The 27,486-nt window shown below is 39.5% G+C and overlaps 1 protein-coding gene across 11 annotated transcripts in view; it reads left to right on the forward strand.

Moving 5' to 3' along the window:
- The window catches only part of CALD1 (caldesmon 1), a 183,421-nt gene that overhangs the window by 114,372 nt on the left and 41,563 nt on the right, over window positions 1–27,486 (forward strand). Inside the window, exon 1 of one of the 11 annotated variants that reach the window (XM_085230702.1) lies at window positions 14,581–14,785. The exons of 9 other annotated variants lie outside the window; for them this stretch is intronic. In XM_085230702.1, coding sequence (XP_085086828.1) covers window positions 14,739–14,785 — 47 coding nt within the window. In that variant the 5' untranslated portion in view covers window positions 14,581–14,738. Of the gene's footprint in view, window positions 1–14,580; window positions 14,786–27,486 lie in introns of those variants that run through there. One more of the 11 variants, XM_085230671.1, reaches the window with a different exon arrangement.

The following is a 27,486-nucleotide window of genomic DNA, read 5'->3' on the forward strand; positions in this document are numbered from 1 at the left end:
GAAACTTTTGGATAGCTCATGACTATAAAATTCAATGCAGAATCTTATAGATACAGACAAAGGTGAAGGCACAGTAGAGTATCACAGTAGCAGACTAAATACTATACCAGTAATGGTTAATTTTGAAGGAAGCATTAATTTCCTTTTCCTGTTTTTCAAGATTTTTTACGTGTAGGAGAAATGCTTCTGCTGCATAAATATTTTTAAAATAATAGCTTTAAAGGGCATGACTGAGAGCCTGAATCCAAATGTTTTGCTAAGTACTTTGTTTAACTGTTGCTTCCTTTTTTCTTTTTTTTCTTTTTTTTTTCCTCCTTTTTTTTTTTTCCTTTTCTTTTTCTCCCAAGCTATAATATGACTGGAATCAAAATCAGTATAGGGCAGATGTTGGAAAAAAACATATAATACCTGCCTGTCCATCATAAACTGTTCTGTTTATCTGGCTAGTATTTTATCCAAAAAGAGAACCAAAATCACAAGAGGGAAGGCATAGTGCTCTCTGCTCTGCTTTGTGTATTGTCAACAGAGCTGTGGTAGTTACGGATGATTGTCTCCTTTCTGGTGCAAATACAAGAAAGGAAATGAACACAGCCATCAATTTGAGATGACAGGTTTGAGTGCACTTCTCAGAATATTTCTTCTGGGTACATTTATCATCCAGCTTCAGGAGTAACAATGTGTATAGGGGTGTGAGGGCGGGATAGGAGGGAACCCTAACATTTTATCGTTATAAATTTCTTCAGCTGGTAAATAGTCCAAATAAAATATTGTGTGTTGTGAGATGATTAGTTGTTACTGTTTTACCTGCACTAGAAATGTTTTTCTTGAAGGAGGCTGTTGACAGTTACAGAAGTGCACATGGAGAAATAGGGCATGACTTCTTACTGGCAGCCTACTGTCACTGTGGAAAAGTGGATTAGAAATACAGTCATCCAACTTATAATTTTGGAGAAGAGGCATACCATGTAACAGGGGATAGATGATAATATGCTTTGATTTACTCAGGCAATGTCTTTTTCCAACCTATATTTGTAAGTAAGCTGTTCACAAGGAAAAGATAAAACAGAGAGTTTTAAATACTACTGAATGTTTAGCCTAATTTTAAATAATGAGGCTGAATTTACTGAAAATAATTTCTGAATTCATATGACATGTCTCAGTCTCTTATGAGAAAGCCAATGGAGTGGTTAACATATGGTACCAATATGATATCTGATTACGCTTATTGATTAGATCTTGGTTCTGTTTGTTTTAATCCTGCTTCACCTGCATGATTACCACAGCTAAAGACCCACAGGCAATGCTTAAGTCGCCTATTCACTGCAGGAAATTGCCTGTAGAGTTCTCTGCTTGACTTTGGCCATATGCAGCCAAGATCTTTGTGTTTAGATGGATTCAAAAAGATGGGACTATATAATGGCTTTTCTCATGCAGAGTTCCTAGTTATCTTACTTGGAGATTAAATGCTGCTGAATTAGGGTAACTTCTGTGAAAGACCTGCCCTACAAGACACTGCCATAGAAAGGCAACGTATAGAGAAAAGGTCTGTGGCAACGAATTTCCGTTATCATGATTCTAGTCCATCACACTGCTTACATCTGGATTCACCAGGTCACAAAGGACTATAATGCACAGGCTCAAGATAGCAGAATTCAGGATGCTCTGGGAATCTGATTTTGGCTTGTTGAAGCTGTACTCTTAACCTAACATGCTTTTCTCCTTCACTCTATGCTTGATATTTGTAGGCAGACATGTTGAATGGCATATTGCAGATTGACACAGAGTAATATGTATACATGGGATAGTATTATAAGCATGAATCGTGTACATGTGTGGGCAAAGAGTTTGTTACATCTCTAGCCAGCCACACTATGGAATTTTTTGTGATCTGCCTTATAGTTTCGCATGCAAATTGTGTAGTCTATTTTTACCTCTGTTTAAAAGCTGCCTTTCTTTATTCAGTATGAGAAAGCTCAAAATTGATAGCCTATTCTTTCTTTGATTATCTTGTAGGGCAGGGACTGTTTTTTTTTTTTTTTTTTTTAATAACTGTCAATTTATTTTTTGTTCCTGTAGAAAGTTTTGGACGGTCTTTTTATAAGGCTCTAAGTCCTCCTAGAAATCTTTCACTTCTAAGGAGCTAAGAGCTTTTGGATAATTTCACACTGGTAATTATCCTATTATATACTAGAGATAATAGGAGAGAAAGCTGGAAGTATCTTGTTGCAAGTGGTGTAGGTAGAGCATGGTGTAGGTTAGAAGTAAACTTCTCTCTAAACCCTTCAGCTGCTGTTTACTTTTTATAATAATATTTGCTCTTCCTTTTATTGTGGAATTTTGGCACATCATAGGGGAGGGAACCGCAATAATCACTACTTAATATAGCAGCTTTAGGTTGTAAATGGTAGCTTATAAGGTGATGGGGTAGAAAATGTAGACTGTTGGTCCACTGGAACAGGGAACTCCTGAGAATATAGCAATGGACCACTGCCTCTTTGATGTCAAGCATGTGGTTGGGATACTGCCGGGTCTTTACATAGAACATGCAAGATTAGGCCAGGCTCTGTACACCCACTTCTTTAACTGCGCTTTTAAGAAAGGATCATGAAGCATCTGGCCCTCAGCTAGAAAGTCAGAACTCAGGAAATGCCTTTGCATATAGCCTTTGCCAACTGTGGTTTCTGGTATGTTGGTGGGTGGGTTCTGAACATGGCCATCTTGATAAGAAAATGCCTAAAGCCAGTCCCTGTTCATCAAAGGATCGTTTTCTTTATCTCTCATTTCAATTAAATGTAGAGTTTCTAAAAACAAAAATGCACCGTACTCCTCTGAGAATCACGTTTACCCTCTTAAGCTTTGTCATGTACATCATGAGTAGCCAGGTCACAGTCAAGGATCAAGCTTATCTTCCGAGATGAATCAATTTCTCTTGACTTCCTCTAAAGAATTTTTTATCCTTGAAATTTTGAATGTCACATCTTAATAGAGATGATTTTTTTTTTTCCAGAAAGATTTTAGAGGAAAAAAAACAAAAAAAAAAAAAAAAAAAAAAAAAAAAAACCAGAAAAGATTATAATGTTTCAAATAGCATTCCTATTTTGATTTTGTAAATTATCTGGGAATTATTATGGCTCATATTTTCCCTCCTAAGGAAGAATGGAGAAAGAAAATACTGTATAATTTGTGTTATTTGAGAGATATATTGTTTAAATTTTGTTTTTTGAGAATTGCATTTTCCAAAAATGAACTTGGGATTCAAATGTAAAAATGTGGATGAAGCTGGGTTTTGGGAAGGCATTATGTTTAAGAGGAACACGTTTAAATAATACTGATTACTGATAAGGATAAAATACTGGTAAAGTATCAAAGTATCATATGAAGTTTTTTTTTTTTTTTTTTAATTTCTTGCATTCTATCCCAGAATATCTGCTGTTTATTATTATTTCAATTCAAGTCTAGCTCGGGCCAGATGTTTATTTATAGGATTCCCAGTGTTGCTGTTGTTCATTTAAATCCTATTAAGTGACGCTGAAGGAGTCTTTGAGTGTTTGCTCATGATGGTATTTGAATGAAGTAGAACCTGCTGTTGGTCCCTTCCAACCTGATGGCTCCATCAGGGCAGGTTCAAGGCCCGCAGAGCCATGCACAGGAAAAGAAGCCCACACAGTTGGAAAAGAATGCCACACAGCTGCACATTTCCCATTTGCCTTGGCTGCATAAATGCTGTGCTTCCCTTATGAGGGCTCGGCATGTTGCTTTCCTTTCCCTTGGGCTGCATGTGCCACTGCCAACTCCTCCTTGCACATACAGGAGGATGGTTGGGATGCATGGTGGGTGAGGAGGAAGGGAGCAGGGTGTCCTTTGGGCAGCATCTCCTACTATGACTACCTAATGCAGGCTGCCAGAGCTAGGGCAGAGCCACACAGCGTGAAGAAGGAGTTACTTTCCTGTTCTGAATCCTGTGCCAAGGCGGGAACCCATTAAGCACCCACCCAAGAACTGTTTGGCTTTGATTATGCAGTATACTTTGCACGAGTATCGGTGTTCTTCGTGGTTTTAATGAGCATATCAGTAGTATGTATCTTGGCTCTCCTTCCTTTTTCTAAACACACTGGGAAAGCCCAAAGATCCTTGATTGGTTTCAGAGCACTTTGGAGGCTTTAGAAGCCCTTGCTGAGATAGCATCTATCTTATTAGAGCCTGAAACAATCTTTTCAAGAGATTCGACATTAAAAAAGATCTAAGTTTTATCACAGGACATCTTATCAATAGTTTGTTATCTTACTTGTTGGCGAAGTGTGATGAATTCAGTTTAATACTTCCATTTGAATTTTAGGCATTTGAATTTTAGGCATTTGAAGCTGATGGGATTTTCTGCTTTCTACTTGACCAAATCCTGAAGTCTTCCTTTGGTTAAATGAACTAATGTTGATGGAAAATCTGCAAACCTTTTTTTTTTTTTTTTTTTTTTGTGAGAAGGTTGTTCTCAAGTATTACAGATGTTTGAAACTCTGCCAAGTTTCTCAAAATACTTCCGATTTCTCTCTTTTATGTTCTCCTGAAATGTTTAGTGGAAACATGATTTTAATGGTTCTCAAGAGTTTTAGAGAGTTAAAATTTCTAGTGGCCATTTTAGAGAGATTTGGTAATTATCTCTCTTTAAAAACCTTTAAGTGTCAATCAAGTTTCTTTCCAGATTTTTTTTTTTAAAGCACAAGATTGTCAATTCTGCTATTTTTTTTTTCTCATTTTGATGAAGATGTTTTTTGTTTGAAACATTGGCACCAGCTCAGATGTATTTAAAAACTGAAGTTTTGTCCCTTTGTAAATGCAGAGATGGTACTCTAAGAACTGGTTTGTCTCCAGTTGTCTGCACTTTGAAGTGACAGAAAACGTTCACTTTCAGAATGGATGTTGTTTAAACTGGAAGGGTATGTTCCTGTTATAATTACTCATTCCAGAAAGGAGGTTATAGTACTGCATGAGCATTAATCCCTACAGAACATCTAAACCCCAGAAGAGCGCATGGAAAAGAAGCTCCTGGAGTCCTTCCCATCTCATAAAGTTTATTCATAAAACGTGATGTTCTGAAGCCATCTCTCAGTGCACAAAACATCACTGCGAAGCTATAGCTACAGCTTTAGAAATATGATTGCAGTTTTTTTCAGATCTGAAGGAAGGTTTGCCATTAGAAAATGATCATGAGTTTTCTTTGTGGCCTGTGACTGACATTTTTCTCTGTAAGCTCTACTCCTCAATTTGCTATTAAGGACTCTTTTGATAGCTATGTTATTGAAATCTCCTTGAAGACAAGTTCGTGAGCTGTTTTTGGGAAAATGTTAAATTTCTGTTTTGTCACTTCTAGACAATTTTTCAGTCTTAATATCAGGAACAGAATGGAAAGGGAGAGTACTGGTTGGTGGGAGATTGCGTAGGTTTTAAGACTGTCCCATCCAGCAGGGACTGCCAAGGGCTTCCCTGAGTATAGTAATAGCAAAGGGGAGATGTTTTGTGGTGCCTAGTGAAGGAACAGTTGAGGTTGAGGTCCCTTCTCCACTTTCTTGTAGCAAAAAACTTCTCTGGCTAGTGTAAGTTTGTGAACGGTGTCTTTTCATACACAATGAATGCTGTGCTACAAGTGCTAACAAACACAGAAGAACACATTTGCTTTCCCTGCTCCCAGATCTCTAAGCCTTTTCTAATTTTATTACTTAGCTTCCTGCAAAACTGCTTGGATGCTTAACTAGGCATGTGGTAAGCTTGTGTGTAACACCCACTGAAGAGAAGAGGTGGGAATGTTGTCACCCCATTGTGGCTCAAGTTTTTCCAAGGTTACCTTCATCATATGACCTCAATTTCAACAGGTCTCTTGAGTGTTGAGTTGATGGTTAGACTTTGAAGGAGGGGATGTGACCCTGATGTGTAAGGGAAACATGCTTACATTGCAGTCCTGCAGATAAAGGACTTCGCCTGTTACCTGCACAGTGCTGCTTCAGATTTTAACTCTGGCACTGGACTGGAGGAGAAGCTTGCCTCATTCCATAAGCAATGGTAAAGAATTGAGACAACCTCTATTATAAGAGTACCGCCCAGACGTTTGTTTACAAATGCATTTCTTCATGGATGCCTTAACTTATAAAATTTTTACAAATGAAAACCAAAGCAGACATAGAAAATTAAGAAAACGAGCCTAGTAGAGTATGAGGGATTACAGCTCCTCTTCTTCCTTCACGTGGGCCTGCCTATTGTGTGGCTCACCATTTTATGCTCTCCAGGGAAGTCAAGGCTATGTACACATGCTGGAGGCTCCAGTGGACCGAGCAGATCAGAGCTGTGTGGCTTTCCTCGTGCTCTGCTACCTGACTGGCAAACAGCTCAGATGCTAGAGCATTTGGGTCTGTTATCCAGGACTTCCCATCCATGGTGCTGACTGGCAACGACGTGCTGGGTGTTGCTGAGGAAAATACACTTGTTTTTTTTTTTATTATACTGGATTTATTTAAGTCCCCAGATCATTATGTCCTGATGTGCATGCTGTGATGCAAATACTGAATGTTATGTTGATTTCATTTTAGCTGCTTGGTGCCCTTTTATGTGTATTACCCTGCAACAAATTAGTTTTTTTTCTTTTATTTTATTTTCAAGATCTCTGGAGTGCATGTGGCAGAGCCCCAGCTGCCTGCCTGTAGGAAGCTCAGAGGAATTTTACTGTGTAGGGAGAGCTTTGCTCAGTGGGCCAGGTGCAGTGTGATTTTTTCTTTTCCTACTGCTTTACTCTAAAACATTAGGCATGAGCCATAGCTGGAGGCAAGAATCTAGCCTTGATGGAGTGCTATCCTGACCTGATATGACAGGCCTTGTGGAAGAGCTCAGCCTTGACCCTTTGTTGCTTTCAAGAGGGAAATCCTATTAGATAACAATTGTACCGATGAGACTGGAAGCATTTGTATAGATTTCCTAAGACCTGAAGACAGTGAAGAATGAATTTTTCACCTCCTCCTCTCCTCCTCCTCCTCCTCCTCCTCCTCCTCCTCCAAAAAAAAAAAAAAAAAAGGAGAATTGTTGGAAAGATAGATGCTGGATGTACTTTGTTTCTTGAATAGTCCACGAAGTGTTATACTTCTAACATTGTTTCATTTCCTATTTGATTCCTTCCTGGAAGAAGATGGAAAGGCTTGCTGCACTGGGAGAATATGTTTCATGAGTTGCTAGGTCATCTTGGAAAGTGAAAATGGACTGGGACAGGAGAGCTTATGATGTTTATCAGACAGCAGGAGTCTTGTGTGAGTCAGTCTAAAAGTTGGCCTCGAGGTCAGTGTGCTCGAGAAACCTCTTGTGAACCACAGCAGTGAATGGATAACAGAGATGGTTCAGATCCACTCCTTGCCAGTTTGCTGAAGCGGATTTGAATGGAATTTAATGTATAACTAGCCCCTAATTTCCAAAGCATTTTTCTGTGGATTTAGCAATCTGATTCCTGTCAAACCCAATGACTGTCATATTGACGCAAATACCAGGCAATATTTAGAAAATTTGGGAAAGGTATTTTGCCAAGCAAGGAAAAAAAAAACACCCTCTCTTTTAACATTCTTATAGGAGTCAGAAATACAGAAGAAGAGGAAAAAACCATACTGACGTATTGGCCGTTCTAACAAAAATCATATTGGTCTTTTTTGGGAATGCTTTTTGAAGTTTTCTACTGGCTGGAGGCTTTTGAACGAAAGAAAAGACACATCTTCTGTCTTCAATTAACTTTGTTAATGATTAACAGAGCAGTGCAGTATGTGTGGTGCATTTTAATTAAATCAGAGGAGACATGATTTGGACAAGATTTTAGTTTCACTTTGAAAGTTATTAAATAAACTGACACTGTTTGCTCTCTGAGGGTTCCTGGGAGCATCCGGTTAGTCGGTAATCCCCGTGCAGTTAGTGAAATAAAGTCCATTCCAAAACACCTAAGGGCCATTACCAGATATTAAAAATGAACAAGCCATCCAGCCAGGAATTTAACTGATCGTTAATCTGCGTGAAGCACAGTCCTGGTCTGAAGCTCCATCTTAATACGTTTAAACTAAGTTCAGGGACAAGAAGGCCCAGGCTGAATATTTTGAGTCTAAGTTTTTCATTTTAAATGCCTCTGAGCTGTTCAAGTGGCATAAGTTGTTGTACAGTCAGTGGCTACAGTGGATAGCTTTGCTAGCAGAGTTTATTGGGTTGTTTGTGAAGCTGAGGTCTGGACCAGGGCTTGGATGCTGTTCACCAGTAAAATTTAGAGAATAATAAGACAGGAGCTCTTGGTACAGGAATGTCTCCATAAATTGACCCAGCAGGAAATGCTCTTCCCTTTCCAGAGCTCTGTGTCTGCCTGTGCACTCATTTATATAAACTATTCCAGCAAAGAAGGACCAAACCCAAAGCTTGGACTCAGACCATGGCTTCAGACTGAAGTGAGACAGCAGATACTCTCACTGACTGTGGTGACATACAAGGGTGAACAGGCCCTATGCTTCACCTTTTCCAGCTTTCCTGTTGTTTACTGGGACATCTGTTAAAGCATGTGCATTAACCCATCCCCACTCAGAAGAAGAGTCAAGGCTGTAAATTCCTTTGGCTAGACATGTGGATACAGCATATTCTGTATGCTTGTATTCATCTACCACATTGTGGCTCTTTCTGGGTTTTGTGGCTAATAAGCAATTAATACTGTTCAGAGCATGGCTGTTAGTGTATTAAAAATAAGGTGAATAATTTTATATGCAACCTGTTGTTGAAAGTGTTATTGAAATTAACTATTGTCAGAAACAGTTGAGGTGAAGAGATCTCGTATTGACACTACTGACAGTTTTTTCAGCTTTCTGTTTTGTGGACTCTGCAAGTATTATAATACATGGCTGCAAGCAGAAGTCCTACAAGACCAATCACAATTTTCTGGGATTTGAATATTATTCTTCTCCCTGTGAAAGCTGAAATTTATTAATAGCAGTTACTGCTCCAAGCATACTATAGTTCAGGTATAAATGAGAGCCAGCAAATTTTAAAATTTGCCAGCCAAAATAATGTATTGCTTTTTATCTCTGTGAGAATTGGCAGGCTTCCCTGAAACTTTGTAAAGCACAATGATATAGACATGAAAGAAAGTGGGGAAACAGGCCCTGCCCTGCACTGCTCTGGAGGCTGGAGAGAAATGGGCTCCTCTGAAGGATGGCTCAGGGATGGGGGATAGAGCCTGTCACTCAGAAGTGGTAGTACATGAGCACTGGGAAAAGTTAAAGACAGCTTTGTGAATGCTTCCCTCACATGGATTCTAGATGGGTCTTCAGTACCTGGGAATATATTATTTTAAGTGTTTAACATTTCAGGGGCTTCAGACTCTCACATTTTGATGTTCAGGTTTACATTTCCAATCCTGTAGAATTTGCCTATGCAAATAGTTCTGTTGCCTGCTAAGTCATTAGCTACATGGTAATGTGTCTATGTGAGCATGCAAACTCTGTATGTATGCGCTTCCATGATTTGCACCTGCGTATGCACAAAACCAAGACTACCGATTACAGTTTGAATATGCATATATATATATACATATATATATACATATATATATGTATACTATATATGTAATACATAATATATGTACTATATAGATATATATTACATATTATATACATATATATATATATATATATATTCAAATATATTGTGGCTAGGTTAAGTATTACTTGCAGTTTCCACTAAGTACATTCAAATTTCTGGCATTGCTGCAGTTTCCATAGGCATCCAGGTAGAAATAACGACGACTTACCATTTGAAAAGAAAAAAAAAAAGGAGAAATAGATGTCATAGCTATAGAATGGCTTCTTATTACTGAACTCTGTAAGACTGCAGAAGTCTTCCCACTGAGAAATGCAGATTCTCCATTACTTGAGATATTTAAAACTGGACCCGGAATAAACAACTGTAAAGAGACAATTCAGCATTATTTGATGATGAAGAGCATACTCTTATTTTTATGAGTACTCAAGAGATTTCCTCCAAGACCTTATGTATGGGTTGCCAGACTCTACCTACTGCCGATGAGTTAATATGCCAAGTGTTGTTCATCTGTTAAATTAAATCTCTACTTACATGCCAGTGTCCTAAAATTAAGTCTTAGAGGAGGATGAATACAGATTCTTTTTGCCCTGTGAGATGCATACACTGAGTTCCCTGCAGTAAACTGCTGGGGCATTTCAGAACGGACCTTAAAAAAGCCAACAGTTTTTCTGCTCCATGAGAACATGAAAGACACTGTGGCATCTTTCATTTTCCCAGAGAGGGAACAGTTAAAAATATTCTTTAAACAAGGAGCAGATGTTGATGTCATTAGAATGGATTTTCATGAAAAACAGAGTTCTGTTTCTCTTGCAAAAGAAAATGCCAGTAGCTTTGCAAAGATCTCTGCAAGTCTACCTACTTATTTCAGACTAGTGGCACAAAAGGAGGGATGTGCACGGTGAGCTGTTTACTGTCACTGAAACAAATTAGGTGTATTTCTGCAAGTTGTTTGCCTTCCTGTTTTAAAACTGCCTCAACTTGGGAAAGAACTAACAGAGCTATAGAAACCTAGGAGTATTTGAGATACAGAACGAGAATAGTGGGCAGAGCAGTGAAAGACAGAATCCACTGTCAACAAACAGATGCAGAGAGGAATAGGCTACATATGGGAAGTCATGGTCCAGGCTATGCATGTGCCTTTGTCAGATTCTAAATACATTCTAGTCTCAGAAGAAAAAGGATCCAAGGGTTATTGAGATCAGCCCACTGAAAACTCTATCTCACATGCAAGAATGGTTAAAGTAAGAATAACAAACAAAATGTGAAGTGGCTCTCTGGATGACCTCTGGACATTCCTATTGTTAGTATGAGGAGATGTTGGAACTTCCCAGTAATAATTTCCTTTTGGAAAGCTCTCACATCTCCTTCCTCCTCCTCATTTTGCTAGGCTTAATGTTGACAAGCTACGAAAGGCCCTGTAATTTGTTGTAACATATGAGCCTAGACTCTCACAGAGCTGTTTGACTTAAATTCATTGGTGTGAATGACTCCTTTCAAGTGTCCTAGTTTTGTTTGTGTTTACCTTTTTTTTCTTTCTGTTTTCTTGCTCAGGGATCTTGGCGTTCTAGAGCAAGTAATCATCTCAGAAACATCAGAACATACAAAGAAAACAGGTTGTGAGACATGCATGCTCTGTCACCATCATTTTTCATCCTTTAGATGCCCATGTGAATATTCAAAATGTTCTAAGGGAAGGTAATTTGCCTCTTGCTGCTCCATATGCAACATGGGCAATGTCAGGGCCAAAAGAGAGATTATACATCCCTCGCAGTTAATTTACTGAAGAAAGTAAATAACAAATATTTGACTTTAATATAATGTAATTATTAAGTGCAAGGATCCACTCCTCCACCCCTTCTCTTGAAGGTGTTTACAAGTGTAGCAAAGTTCAGTGTCAGTCTCTTTCAGGAGAACCAGTTCAGCATTGCTGTAAATTTGTAGAGCTGTTGAGTCTGCACCCAACTGAATGTGAATGGTTAGTATTACATGTGTTGTCCATGGTGATTGCTCCTTTGTACTGCAAACTGAATTACAAAATGTCCATGTTAAAGCAGTGATATTCCTCAGCTAAAAGGGCCTTACGACTTAAACAACTCTGAGAATGGCTGAAGGTGAAGTCTCTTGGACACTCACTGGCTATGTTATGCCACTAAGCACAGGTTTGCCCAGCCCCATTACCAACATGCTCATTGCCTGTATGCAGTAGACTTAACAGGCCTGTGTCTAGAATTGCATGCTGGGTCTTGAGACTTTGCACATGTGGTGAGTCTTGCTTATTGAAATTTCTGGGTGGAAAAAAATAATCAACACTAGCGCTGTTGAATTCAAAGCCAATACTTGGTATGTGAACCTGCAGAGTTTTCCAAGCGCTTGCTGACAAGAGTACCTTTTACAAATGAATGCTACAACCAGTTGGGCAGAGAGACTGCTACAGTTTGGGGCTGGAGCTTTTCTCGCCTTATTATGTTCAGTTTTTCATCTGTAGGCAAAGGAGGCACATAAGTTGAGGATACACTTACGTGGTCAGCGTTGATTGCTTAAGAATTCAATAGACAAAAGCCATCAGTTCTCAGTAGTGCTGTAGAGATAGAAACTGTAAGCAAGGAGACCCAATTTTCTGTTAGAAGTCTTGCTTCAAGTCAAAAATAGACTATGTAAATCACTGTGATTCATCTAGACAGGAAGTTCTCCTCCAGACTTTTCTAATTCAAAACATTATTTGGGATTTTAATTGGAATTCTTCTGTCTGTGCTAGTCTAAGGAGGGTAGTTTAAAACCATTCTGGGGTTTACTACAAGTGCAAAAAGCTTCTCTTGCTCATAGTGACCCAATAAATAGGTTGGATTTGCCACACATAGCCAGAATTTGCATGGCAGTTGTGACAGTGGGATGTTAAGAAGTATCTGGAACTGTTCACAAAATCACAGTGGTCAATCTAGGGAGGGACTTCTGGGGACCACTTGATCCAACCCCTGCTCAAGCAGGGCCACCTAGAGAAGGTTACTCAAGCTCATGTCTAGTCAGGGAGTATTTCTTCTTTGAAAAAATACTGTAAGATTTTAGCAGAAATCAGTTTGCACTTATTTGTATCCCATGTGAAAGCTGTTTTGTTTGTGAGCCATGTGCAATAACCCCAATAATCCAGAGTGGATTGAAAAGTGTTTAGAACCCACTCAAAAAAAAAAAATTATTTGTTTCTATGACACATTAACTAGGTCTGTAAATGCAGACCTCTATTAGAAATTAGGGCTGCTTTGGAGCCCAGTCTGCAGTTTCATAAACATCATCTCTTGAATCTGGCATCTGATTAAAATGTATATTTTGGCAGAACAGTGATACAATCTCTATTTAACTAATGCACTTCTAGAGGGAAGAATTTTGCTTCTGTAATTCCCCAATCATGAAATGCCTTTTCCAGGAGTCTTCTCAGGAGAATCCCTTTTCACCAGCATTTTACAAGAACTGTACACTTTCACATTGCCTTACATGTTCTCCTTCACTTGAGGACAAGGTAAAAGAATTGGAGTGGGACTGCCTGCTGTAATCTCATCTCATTTGCAGACCTCTCTACCAGCACAAAAATAAAATTCATATTTTTCTCCATTTTCATTCAGCAGTGTAGGCTTTTTCTTAATTCAGCCCAGAATTCCTCTGGATTTTATACACTGAAAGACAGATAAAGCAAGTTTTATTTTTAAACACTAGATCAAGGGTCTGAGGCTTCAGATAGCGCACATGAAAATATAGCCATTTCTTGGAGCATGGCAAACCTGATCCTAAGTGTGTGAAAAAGCTGAGCCTTTGCATGAGAACCCTTGGCTTATTTGTAAAGCACAAAACTTCCTTTTTCACAAAAGTAATCTCCGGGAAACTGTAGAGAAGTTTTTTGGGAAAAAAAAAGTACTAAAAATAAATTGGCTGCAGTACTTGAGCATCAGTGCCCTGTGCCAAGTGCAGTTGTAGGTTTCTTGCACAGAAACTTCTATCCTCTATGGACTCTGGAAGAGGGCTGCCTCAGCTCACTCCAAGAGAAGAGTGCCACCTGCTGAGCATGCTCACTCTCTCTCACAGAAGGGCAAGCTTACAGGACAGATTTCCCTTTGGAGAATTAATCCATCCACACCCACCCTTGTAATTTATGAAGTTTAACAAGATCGCAGCCTGGGGTGGGATGGCTGTGGGACTGCACAGTAAGCTGTTTCAGTTTACTCACAATACGAGGGCTCGAAGAGGTATGAGAGCCAAGCATGTGAAATCACAGGAACTCATGGTGCGTCCATTTAAATTACTTTGTTTGCATTTCTGTTTTCTGCTTCATTCACTGGATTAGATGGAAGAACAATGAGGAGAGTCTGTTAGGACTGATTTGGCTCCAGACCTGTTTTTAATCCCATTGCTAAAGACGAGATGGTTTTATCCTAACTGCGTTGAGCTTGCAGCTACTTCCCACTTCCCTGGATTTGTTCCTGCTTGGCAGTCACCCTCTAGTCTTTTGAGCTACCTTATCCAGCGTGACCTTTCTCAAGTCAGACTGGATGCAAGTGCCTGCAATATGTTCAAGCAATGATTCATGATGAAAAGGGAGGACTGTTTCCTGGACCATTGTTTTATATTCGGGTCCTCTCCCCTCATCATTTCTCTGCAGGCTGGAATGCGACTTCCCTACAAGCAAATACTTGTGAGGGCAGATCTGCGCAGCACTCAGGCTGCTCCATGCTTGGACTGACTTGCTGAAACAGAAGCACTCTTTTGTGAAAGTTGGATGGGGAGCATGCACTGGTCGATCAAGTTGAGCAGCTGAGAAATCTGCAGGAATTTCTGTTACTGGAGGTCCAGCCAAAGAGCATCTATTAGAGAGAATACAGCACAAAAGCTAATAATCATATGATCTCGGAGCAGAGGGGGGTGAGGAAGGGGAGGAGGATACGGGATAGATAATGAGCCTCACAATAGGCAAATAGAGAGTGTCATTACAGGAGCAGCAGGACCGGCCAAATGGTTAACCTGTGGGGTGGAAAGAGCATCCAATGAGTCTCGCATGCCTAAAAGGATAATGGCATTTTTATTATCTCATTCCACGCCCTGATCATCTGTCCATTTTCTCCCTGGAGCTGGCAGCAGTTTGCACTGATTCATTCGCTACAGACATGATCAGCAGATCATACTGCAGGGAGAACTTGTCAAGTCTTTCCAAGTGAGTTGTCAATTTATTTTGCTATCTGTATGGATTTAGCCTGTTAGTGTTGCATAAGAAATGCTGGATGATGGTGATGGCAAAAGCGTGTAAAAAGCTGGAAGTTGGTCGAACTGGGGAGTAAGTAAGTGTTCGATGTAGACTGGTTTCTTTTGCTACTCTTTTTGCTTTGTTGTCTGAAAGAAAAGGCTTTGCATATATGCATCATTTTTTATCTGAATTGCAGAATTTGAATTGCTTTGTTCAGTGGCAGAAGAATGTGTTGGAAAGACTGGTTGCTAATCGGAGTTGTATTAATTGGAAATTTACACAAGTTTCATAGCTTGCGTGAAAACTTTCTTGTAACTCAGATTGCTTAATTCACCGAGTAAATAATGTCCACATAGCACATTCATCCCTGTATGTGGGAGGGAAGCAAGAGAAGAAAATCAATTAGCCTGTGCAATGTTACCAAATAAATTAGCTGGTTTATTTGGGTCTTGTGCTGTTTTGTTTGTCTGCTTCATATGTTGATGAGAGGGAAACAGGGCACTACTGTCTTTATAAAATACTGTGATTTGTATAGTAGTGTTGTTTAACAGTGGGGAGAAGTTTTCAAAATTGACTGAGATTTTTGGGTGCTAGTTTTTGGAGTTTCCAACATCAAATTCTGTGCTCTTGCAGAGAGCTCAGAGATTTCTGGAACTCAGCCCCCCCAAGAAGTCCCTTCCAGGAATCTGAAATGCTTTGTTATGATTTCAGATATGGAGTAATAAATAGCAATTTAGCTAAGAGCGTGTCAAATAAATTTGTTTTTTGTTGGTCCATAGTGGAACACGGCCACAGGCTGCAGCAGCCAGCCCTCCTGCTAAATAGGAGCAGGGAGTTGCCCAGGCGGAGATCCATTTCCACCAGCACCTATGTGAGGGTAAAGCAAAGAGGTGATTTTGGTGTTATAAAGCTGGTATGGCTGGTGGAAACCAGAACTCTTGGTAGCTGATGTGGAGAGCTGGAGGCTCTGAAATAACCTTCAGACCCTTTTCATGGGCCTATTTTGCAATCAGATTAGCTAAATTAGTTAGGGTCTGGCTGTTTTGCTTAAAAAACAAACAAACAAACAAAAAAAAACCCAACAACAAAAAAACCAACAACAAAAGTATCCTTGCTGAGGGAGATTCTTCTCCACTCTTCCCATGGGTGAGAGAGGAAACCAGCAATGAGTTGGCTCTGTGCCTTGTGTGTCTCTGAAGCAAATGCTGGTAGGAATGTCTCAGTGTGCGCCTGCTTTATCACCCACAATTATGTTTGTGAAGTGAATTCACTGAAGCCAGTGAAATTATATCTGGAAGAAGACAATTCAGTCTTTTTCTCATGAAACATTACTAGCTACTATAGTTTGTGTCTTGGGAGACTTGTATCCCATAGCAGCTTCTAAACAAGAGCAGACACCTGACAACCAGACATGGATTTTCTTTTGTCAAGACTTCCAGTAGCATATCTGAAGAAGAATAGCAAAGTTCTCTTGGGGAGAGGGCTTTCAAGGGAAATGAAACGCATGGCCAAAACTTGGAAACTGATTTATTCCCTTTTAACAAGCATGCCCATGACCTCAGGCCAAAAGTGGGGAAGACACCTTTAGCATTACCCAAAAAGGCTTCTTCAAAGCATTGCTCAGTGAAATATATGATGAAATACTGCCCTTCCCAGGTGGAGGCATAACGTAATCATTCCAAGTGCTCATGCCTTCTTAGGAGATTGCAATGGAAAAGAAATAGAAAAATTCTTATATATTAACTCCCTGGAGACTCTCCAGAGAAAGACAGGAATCTGTTATTACGCTGCTTTGAATGAGGCATAGTAGGTTTTCTAACTTCTTGCAAATGTCCTCTAATGGCCCCTATATATGATCATTTCAGCTGCATCATTTAAAGGTACTTTCTACAGTCTTGGTGTGCTTGTAGAAAATCCTGTAAATAGTTGAATATAATCCTGTTAACATTTGATACACTGGAAATTAAAAGCAGAAGCTCTCATCATAGCCAAGAAATCATTCCGGTTGGCATGAAAATATAAAGACTGCTAAGTGAATGTATAAGAATTGAATTGGCTCTTTTTACTGGACACTAAAATGCTGTGCAAGTTTCTAAAGAAAGCAGAAGTATTCTTTGCCAACAGGTAGAATGTTTTCTTCCAGCCAATGTAGCTTTGTCCAAACTTTACAAATTTTTTGCTGACAGTTGGGATGCTGGAAGTTGACCTTCACAGCATTTTCTGATTGGTTCCTCATATTCTACATTCTCAAATGTAATTCTCATTTTTTCTGTTTCTGGGCTGGATGTACAAGACAGATAATTGACTTTTTTTTTAAGGAGAAGAGAAGGGTTGAGGAAGCTGGCTAGTTCTGCTGTAAAAACTGACGCCATCTTCCTCTTTCTTTCTGGTCTTTTCTGTTTGCACATCTCATTTCTGTTCCTTAGTGGGAAAAAACCAGAATCCTTAATTTTTTAAAGCTTTTTTTTTATGTTACCGAGGAAAAAGAACATGGGCATCATGTGACTAAACACCAGATGTGCTAAAATGTTAGCCTGTAGCAAAGCCTGTTGGTCTCCATCTTAAAAACTGAGAACAGAAATCTGTCTCTGAACGTGGCTCATCCCCCTACACCATCCTGTCCATTTCTAAGCTGTACAGTTTATTTATATCCACGTTGCATATCAGTGCCTGATGCTTAAGAATGAGTTTAAAACCATAGAATAACAAGTGAGTGCTTTCAGTGCAAATATATTTCTGTCTGCCTGCACCATATTTATGTTAAATGCTCTGGTAACACTCCTTGTACACAGAGCATTAATTGTCACTGCCAAAGTGAGATACTTAGACTTAGGTGTATGGTTTACACATCATCAGGGACATTGGCTACTGAAGCCTGAATGTCCATTTTAAGATTTTGTTGCTGGATTTAGGAACTTTCCTCACAGAGTATCAAAAGAAAATTTCTACAACAGCTAAAACATTTCTGAATGAAATTATCCTTCACAGTGGAGGAAACATTATGACAGAGAAAGGACAGTTAGGTAAGAAAACTCTTGAGATTTCAGAGGTGCTTCCTCCAACACAAGAAAGGCGCTGGGGGACCAGTGTGCGGAGTTGGATTAATCTATGTGGAGTTTTAGGCACCTATCTGAGTTTGAAGTCATGATTTTTAAGAACCAAATTTCAAAGATTTAAGCCAGGACAGTGCTGAGAGGTATCAGACTTTACTTGATGCTGCTCTCTGGATATCCAAATGGCTGAGATGAGCTATGAGAATTGTTTTTCATGCACACTAAATTTAGCAAAACCAAGAAAAATATGGAGAATACCAAGCAGAGCAGAACTGGTTGGGAATTGATTAGGTTCTCAGACTTGCTTTATCTGAAGGGAAGCAAGAGGAAGTATATAATTTTTAAAAATTACATTTTCGACACTTTCTAAGTTACAAATTGCTGAGCTGCCTCTTTGCAATTTTCTTTGTAATAAAAGATTCTGATCTTTCAATTCCAATCTGAGCTAACCTACATTAGAAAGAAAAAATAAGTTAAAAGAAGAAAAAATAAATGAAAGATTTGCTGCCTTTATTCAGACTGAATTAAAACAATCCTGAACATTTTCCATATGACTTTGCTCTGACAAGGGTGGTTTTTTTTTTTTTTTTTCTGCTTCACCAAAACTAGAGAATTCAGTGCTAGTGCAGATCTTAAATCCAGATAGCTCCTCTGCAGCCATCCCGTTGAGATAGGTGTGCCAATGTGGGATGGAGGGCAGCAGACATTCATCTTGCTGCTTCCTACCCCTGCTTCCTTCCCTGTAGAACCTGCAGACCCATGCCTCCTTCTCTACCCTTTTCACATTTGGAAAACAAGAAGAAGGTCCAGAAAGGCCGGGGAGGAAGTCTCTGCTTTCTGCTCTTCTGTCCAACGTGAGTAGTGCAATAAATGCACTACTAAACAGATACAGTAAACTAGATGATACAAAATCATACAGTTAAATATCCAATCAAGCAAAATACCTCAAGTTGAATAATTGAAAAACTCAGCTAAAATTTTGTAACTTTTCACTCCTTTTGATTTTACTTTGTTAAAGAAAACACAAAAGCTGCCTTTCTTTTAATATTGTAATTTTTCTAACGGTTGAATTGCTTTGAGCTTTGTAAGCATTGAAGTTCATAAAGAGTTTTCTCTGACTTCAGTAAGGCTGCTTACATGTATAAGTAGCTACAGGGCCAAGATTATAATTACATGTCTGTATAATGTTAGCTTTCATGCATTTATTCTTTCCAATTTTAATTCTCTATTTTATAAAATCTATGATCAAATTTTGGAGCCCAAACTAAGCTGATGTCGTCCCTTTTAATTTAGGACTCAGCCCTTTTATTCTCCTCCTGTGTTTTATTTTTATTAGTTGCTTTCTTTTTGTGCTGATGTGCAGCACATATTGTTAAAGCCACTTATTAGAGCCAGAATTTTACGGCACGGAGAATGTCCTAATAAGGGAAAAAAACCTAGCTCTTTATTGGTGAGGTAAGAGAAATCAGGCAGCGGATAATTTTTTTGCTGATTGAGAAGGATAAGGTGCGGTTTGGCAGGTACTGCATTGGTTTGGCATTTGCTGACATGGTTCCTCTTTTCTGCAGTTCAAATCCTTTGCAGAGCGGACAGTCAGGGAGGGTTTCCCCCCTTCCCTCTTCCTTCTCCTTTTCAACACTACGAGTGTTCAGTAGTGCTGTAAAATCTCACTGTAGCACACAAACTGGAGGTGGTAGTGAGAAGATTTTGCAAGCCTAACAACATAATGTACCGTAGTCACCTCTGAGCAAGCAGCAGGCATGGTGAAACATAGGTTTCTATGGAGTTTGTTATACATCTGAAGCATCTAAATGGTTTATGAAGTTGTCAAAAGATCACACTCTCGTTCAAGGTATTAAAATCCAACTTTCCTCTTCTCAGACATCCATCATTGGAGGAAAGTACAAATTACAGGAGTTTGTTGACACTTTAAATTGCTCTGCTGTTTTTCTTTCAAACTGCTTTGAAGGCTCACATTAAATTCCAGGGATGAGCAATGGATCCCAGGCTTAAATGGAGGCTTCAGCACAGATCTGAACTCAATAGAATTCCTCAGGCTTTCAGTTGAATTACGATGAGCAAAGTTGCAAGCAAGGGCAGAAGCTGGTAACGAAATTCTTTCCTTCCCCAGTCTCTCTGCGTCTACTGGTAAATGAAATGCTAAGCCAAGTGCTGGCTATGCTAGAATTCACTCCATGCTGCATCAGGAGGCCAAAACTGGTGCAAAGTGGCTGTCTCTTCCTATGTGGTGTCCCTTGTGTGGCTGCTGGATTGCAGGAGGAATGATGATTTACCTAGTAACTAACTGTTTTCTATCACTCATTTATTTTTATCAGTGTATTATGAGTTTGATTCTACCCTTCATTTTTCCTATTTTTTCCTATTTTTTTTCTCAACTTAATTTGAGAGTACATTTCCTGTAATTGCTGAGGTTATTCACTGTAGGCAAAACATGTGAAAGATAACTTTTATGGTAATAATGCAGAAAAGAAAAGTAAACACTGTTTGTAGCAGGGATTGGATGAACCAGATCATGTTAAACAAAATGGACAGATATGCTGTTAGAAGTAGATTACACCCAAAAGGTTGTTGCACAACCATTTCATTTTTAGGTGTATATATATGTAATTTTGTCTGATATCTATTTGTGCTCAGACTCATGTAATAGTTGCTGTATTGCACAACAAACAAAAAAAAGGATCCCTCTTCTGCCAGACAGCTTAAAACCATATTAAGAAAACATCTCCTGACTTCTTTGCTGTGCATTTCAGAAAATTTGAGCTAGTCACTCCTGCAGAAGCAGTCCATGTGCACTCATTTTCCTTCCTTGGGTACTCTAAGAAATGCGGATGTCTGTCCTAGAGATGTATCCCTGAGACCAGCACACTTGTCACTACAGGATGTGAGATCTTGGCTTCCATTTGTCTTGTCATAGCCAAATTGTCTGCACATTTTTTAATCATAAAAAATATATTACATGTTTTTGAACAAGAGATTATTGGCTTGCCAAATTCCATCTGCAGTACATTCAGTGCTGGAGTTGCCTCAGTGTAATTAAAGATGTACCTTCTAGCATCATATATATATATTGGTGTCCTGGCAGCATCCTTTCTATGCCTTTTTTTTTTTTTTTTTTTTTTTTTTTTTTTTTTTTGAGGTGGGGAGGGAAAGAGTTTGTAACTGTGCTGTTGGACTGTGGGATGGATGAGCCTCACAAGGTACAGTTCTGTAGATTTAAGTATCCCCAAATGATGCAGACCATCATCACACGCTGAAATGGCTATAACAGGACCTTTGTAAACTTTGTTCACTTTCAGGCAGTCTCTGGCTTGCCAGCTCACAGGATCTACAGTCACCTGTCCTTTGCCATGTGTTTCCTTTCCCTTTCTCTTTAATTCTTACCTTTAAGCACTCTTTCTAATGTACGATATGATATTTTACAAAGCCTGAATGAAATGTGTCCCATTTTTAAATTACTCTCAAGGAATAGCCTCACACATTTTGTGCAACAGTATCTTTTCTCTGTGAAGCAGGAAATTTTTAGGATCGTGCTTCCCAAGTAATCACTGGCATGGATTCCGAGTGTGTACGATGGAGTTGTGCATCTTGACCTTAATCATCTGTCTCCTCCTGGAACAGAAATGGTCAAACACAACATGTCAGCAGTTTTCTTTCTTAGGGTTTCAAAAAGCCTCACAGACTAATTAACAGAGGTAACATCTGTTTCCAAAGTCAGCTAAGCTTTTACTTTAGGATCCTCTTAGGAAGATGAAGGCTGAGAAATGTTTTCCTTTTAGTTTCTCTATGATTTACCATAAAGCCTACAGCAACATAGCTTGGAAGTTCTCTGCAAATGCAACTTTTCCTCAAGACTTATTGACATGCTAAAAAGCTACTACAGTAATGCTGTCTTGATTCTTCTGCCAGTCCTTATCTGTATGGCCACGAAATCTTCCCAACTGATAGCATATTCATTAGCAATAATTTGCAGCCCATCCAGTTGAGGACAAATACTCATTTTTTGTGCATATCTGATGGCTTCACTTGATCCTTTGTCGTTTGGAGATAGCCGTTGGGTTAATTCCTTGCTTGATTTCTTGAATTCTTCCCTTTTAGCCTCACCCAAAACCCTAAGGAGTGATCAGGTGAGAGACAAAGTCTATCTTTATTACATACCATCTAGCTCCATGCTTGTAGTCCTTGAATGAGAAGGATGAATGCTCTGAATGCATAAAACAGTGCTTGTTTCTGTTGCATTCTGTGTATGCTTGTTGTTCCCTATGCAGTTCTGCTCTGGAAATACTACCAATCCGTTTTCTCATCCCAAAAAGGATATGATTGTGTTCTTTACTACACTAGAGCAGGCAGAGATTTTGCTGTTTACTGCCTAGCTTTTGGTTCTTTTCAGCACTTCTCAAGATGCATGACAAGTTCAATGTGATCTTGAGCCCTGAAAAGAATAAAATAGAGTAGTTCATTTGGAATGGACATTCAAAGATCATCTAGTCCAAATGCCTGACCTCTTCAAGTTAAAGCATGTTATTGAAGACATTCTCCAAATGCCTCTTGAGTATGACAAGCATGGAACATGAACCACCCCTCTAGGAAGCCTGTTCCAGTGTAAAGAAATACAGTAAAGAAATACTTTCAAATGCCCAGCTTCCTTGGTGCAGTTCTCTGCTCTTTTATGCATCTTACCATCAGTATCTGGAGCAGAGCTTGGCACCTTCTTTTGCTTCCCTCTACAGTTTGCCTCTTGGCCTCCCCTTCTCTGGGCTGGACAGTCCAAGCCTCCCTGGACATGTATATGCCTTCCAACCCTGTTACTGGGTTTTTTGCCTACTTCTGGACACTTTCAAGGACCTTAACATCCTTTTCATATTGTGAATCCCAGAAATGCATGCAGACAATGCCACACCATTGCTAGAAGAATAGCCTCTTGTGACTGACTGGCTTTGCTGTGTTTAATGTACTCCAAATGCAGTTTGCACTCTTGACTGGCAGGCACACTGCTGGCTCTTGCTGAACTACTATCACCAGCACCCCCAGGTCAGTTTCTATAGAGCTGCTCCCCAGACACTAATTCACCAGGCTGTACCTGTGTCCGGCATTTCTCCATCCCAGGTGCAGAAACTGGCATTTTTCCATTTTTGGAATATCATCCAAAGCTGATAGTTTTGCAAGGGTACAAAGTTGGGATGTTCAGGCTTGGGAGAATTTAGGGCAGGGCTCACAGGTGTGGAATAAGAAGATGGAGACACCCATTAAAGTGCCATTAGGTGAGAAGTGACATGATCTGCTTGGAATGTGAGAAGAAACTGGAGAAGGAACTGGAAAAGCTTCTGGGGAGCTGAAACAGAGGAGAAAACTCTTTGGGAGTTTTCTTTCTGAAGTGCAAAAGTAGGTAATGAGTCTGCCCTGGAGTTTCTTAAATCTCTGGTAATTTTGTGGGAGTATTTTGATCAAACTGTTGGCAAGGGCCCAGAAAAATTATTAGTATACACTCGTAGCTATGCACTGACAATGAAAATACTTCTATCTCAAATTCATTTTAAGCTGGCAGAAGCACCCATAAGTAGATCCAAGATTGCCCAATTGGCACATAAATGCTACTGTTTGTGTCTAGTTTTATGCCTATTGCCTATGTTTGTATTAGACTGATTGGTCTTATAATATCTTATTGATGTAGGTAATGCCCATCATGCTAACCTTTGAATCTCCCAAAGGGATGATTTTTTCACCAAACACTGCTGTAGTCAAATGGGAACTTATGCACAAAAGGGTTTAAGTATCTCATTTATTCTTATTTATTCAGTAATCTCAATCAACTGAGTTATGGTAACAGGTTGGACCATGCTCTGAGAACAGGAATTCAGTTTCTCTTATTCTTGTCCCAATTCTGGTGCCAAATATTCTCCAATTTACATTGCTATATCCTCATTTATCAAATGTTGTAATTTCACAAAAGACTATTAAACACAGACTTGCTATCCAGTGTTTGTTTTCTTGGCTCCTTCTAGTGCCTGTCAGGACACATAGCTGAAATTCAATAAGGACTTTCGTAGAAGAATAAGGTGGATTGCATCTCTCTTGCAGTTGGCTTGATGTACATGTGTGAATAGTTACTACAAACTGCGGGGAAGACACTAGAATGAATCACAGCAGGTCTGAGTCAAGCCTAAAGCCTCTTCTCTGGTGGTATTATTCTGAACTCTCCTTATGTTGTGTGATACCTTTCCATTAGGAGCTCCAGTGGCTTCCTAAAATGCTCTTCCATCTTGCAGTGTGACAGAAAATGTTGCCCTTGAATCAAGAGGTAGTTTGGTAAGGGTTGCTGTGGATGGTCCTGGCTCACATTCAGATCAGTCCCATCTATTGTGTGGCACTGGAGATGGTGCAGTGAGAGCTGCTGTGCACAGAAGCCTTCTCATGCAATGTCTTTAAGAGTTTCTGCATAACTAAAATCTCTAGGGTTAGAGCAGGTGTTTTCTCTCTAATCACCTTTTGGGAATTCCATCTCACCAAGCTGGCTTTTTGCACCTGTTGAAGTGTGAGAAGCAGAAGGGTTTGGCAGGAAATTCAGTGGTAGGCAGGCGATCTGCACCCCATTTTCCATATTTTCAGGCACTGAAATGTATCTTAGTTCACAACTCGGTGCTTGAAGGAGCTGCCAGGCTGTGTTGAGGCACACTGACCCACGCATGAAGCCTTAGCTCTTTTGCAGCGACATGGCTGCAAGTTTCCTCTGGGTAAAGAAGCTTTCTGGGTTTCCTTTCCCATTTTACACAAGGCAAATCTCTTTTTAAAATGTAAACTACTGATTTGGAAGTACCTGGAAACTGAAGGCATTGCATAGAGGAGGGGCAGGCTGCCACTTGCTCAGAGGGAACTCAAGGGAGGATACTTCTTTGTTCTGTATGCCAGCAAAAATTGTCCCAGGATAATCAGTTCTGCCTGTGGCTTTCACACACTTTTGGGTGCAGCGATGGAAGTTGGCAATGTGCAGCTGTTGGGCCTGGGAGGAAGAGGTTGGCCTACTTGTAGCAATGGCCTTTGGAAACTGCTAGAAAAGCTCCTTGTAACTTCCACAGGGTTTGGACTAGAATTGAGGTACTGCAGCCAATGCACAAATATTATCTGCTGTGGGGTTGAGGCTGAAACAAGTACATTTGTCTATGTCCTTATTTTTCCACTCCATAAACCAGCTTTGTAGTAGGAATAATAACCAGCATGCAGCAGTCAAAAGAGGTTGTGAGGATTAATTAAATTAGTAAAGTATGTTGAGACTTTTGATAGAAGGAAGTTAGTGAGTGCCAAGTGTTAATATGATGAGGAAAGGAAAATAGATATCAGTTTGTGCTCACTCCTGGAATGTAAGGGATTATCCTAAAAGCCTTAGCTCAAACATAATTTTTTGTGCATTTAACAATAAATTTTTCAATTTTTCTTTTCTTAATAGTGTCAATTCAGTGTCAAAAAAACCTGTGCTTCTTGTTGATGAAAACTTAATTTCTCTTGTTTCCTCATCTTTGGAATTAGGCTCTCTTTTGCCTTCACTTGCATCTGCTCACTTTCTTGCCACAGCAGCCCTTTGCCATTCTCTTCCTCTAACTGCCTAGCTTCTCTGTTTCCTTCTCTCATTGGTCACAATCATCTGCTCTGTGGTTGGTCCCATCCACTTTGCTCCTTCACCTTTCCTTCCCTGGACTCACCTGGAATTTCTTTTAGCAAAACAATGAAAAGCAGCTAAAATAAAGAATATATTGCATGGCATCAAATTAATTATTTTGGGGCTGACACTTTGATCACTGAATGTTGTGGCAAAGGCTATAATAACATAAAATAATTCCATGGAAGCAACCCAGAACCCATAGGTCCAGGCCTGGTTGGTGGTGCTTAGCTTCTCCTGCAAACCACTGCCAGTGGTGGAGGAGTGTGAAGGTTGGTGTCTGATGGACAAGCTAGAGCTGGGAGAGGGCCAGGAAGCTCAGGGCCAGGTTTTGTATCTGATGAACACAAAGAAGGCTGACTAGGGCAAAGAACAGCTGTTTGGTAGTGGAAGAGCTGTTAAATAGCAAACAGGACTTGATCAATAATTTTCTGTGAATTTGTAACTGGCAGTACCACTCAGCTTCCCCATGTTCCTGCAGAGCTCATCTGTGTGGGGATATTTCAGCGTGAAGCATTTTGCAGTCACTATTACTGCCTACCTCTGTATATGGAACTGCTGTTCCAGATTGAAAAATAAATGCATACTGTAACAGTTGCTGTTATTTGTGAGCATGTTATATAATGTGGAAAAAGACCCTTATACTGGCATGGTATCTATGCGCGGTAATTTATGTGAGCTATTTGCACCCATGTGCCTTGAACAGCTGCATGTATTCCATTGGAAGTCTTTGGACCACAAGCATAGGGCAAGAAAATTATTATTTTCTTGTTTCCTGTTTTTTATCTGGGTATTTCCTATGAATAACTCACAACGTGTAAATAATTGGTTAGTGAATATTTGAAATGGAAGAGGTTTTTTGTTGGGCTATAGAGTTCCATGAGAAGGTATTTTTGTTGTTGTTCTGTTTTTATTTTTCACTTGTTTGCTTGTTTGTTTGTTTGTTTACCCTTAGAAGCTCCATGGCTTTTATGTTTGTATTTCTAGTGTGGTTGGTCATCATCTGTCATGACTTCAGAATCAGCTTTACTCACTTTCTCTAACTTTTTACAGAGTTTTATGCTAGTTTCTTATGAATAACTTTTTCTGGAATAAGGATCACAGTGGAGCAATGCAAGGGGGAACAGGCTCATCTAAGGGAAAACTAATTAAAAGAATAAAGCCAGGATATTTTATAGTGTTTATGCGTTTATAGTTGCAATGGATACATGTCAAATTTCCAGCTGTTTAAATTGCGCAATGCTGGTATACGCTGTCTGCAAATCATTGTGACGTTAGCGTGCTGTTCAAAGTGCTGTACGTGACCTTACATATCTGTACAGGCCTGTTTTATGGAAGGGTTTTTTTTTTTTTTTTTTTTACCTTTTATGAAGGTGAAAGACAGATCAGGATTAACGTTCAGAGAGATGCATGGAATGCATCCAGCCCTAATCTTGTTAGCAAATGACAGGATCTGCACTCATAATTCCTCCTCTGTCTCAGAGAAAATGTCTCCTAATCACCTTAGCTGTTGACAGTAGGTTTCTTAAGTATCTGAGAAAGAGATAGATGCCTGTCCACATTAAAAGTGAACAGTCATGAATTTCCCTTGAAACCAAATCTGCACCTGCACAGCATCCATAGATTGTGAGTATAGGGAATCAGTACAAGAAAACTTTGAGACATCTGATTTTCATTATTTTTTTCCCTGTTTGCCATATGCTGTAGCAATGAACGTATTTGTAATGCTGTATCCCCCCAAAGTGTTTTTTTTTTCCAGTTAGCATATGGCTTCACAGTCTGTTCTGTTTCAGTGCAAGTCCTCCTCCTCTTGCATTTCAGCTGCCTTCCCATTAGCAAGTGTTTATTTCAATATTTAGTCTGCTGAGGTACGTTAAGGCTGTGCTGTCCTCTTGCATATTTTGTATCAGGAAGAGTGGATGGAAAAAAGATTATTCTGTGATTATCTG

This window comes from Meleagris gallopavo, chromosome 1 (assembly GCF_905368555.1).
Source record: "Meleagris gallopavo chromosome 1, MGAL_WU_HG_1.1, whole genome shotgun sequence".
Classification (NCBI taxonomy): domain Eukaryota; kingdom Metazoa; phylum Chordata; class Aves; order Galliformes; family Phasianidae; genus Meleagris; species Meleagris gallopavo.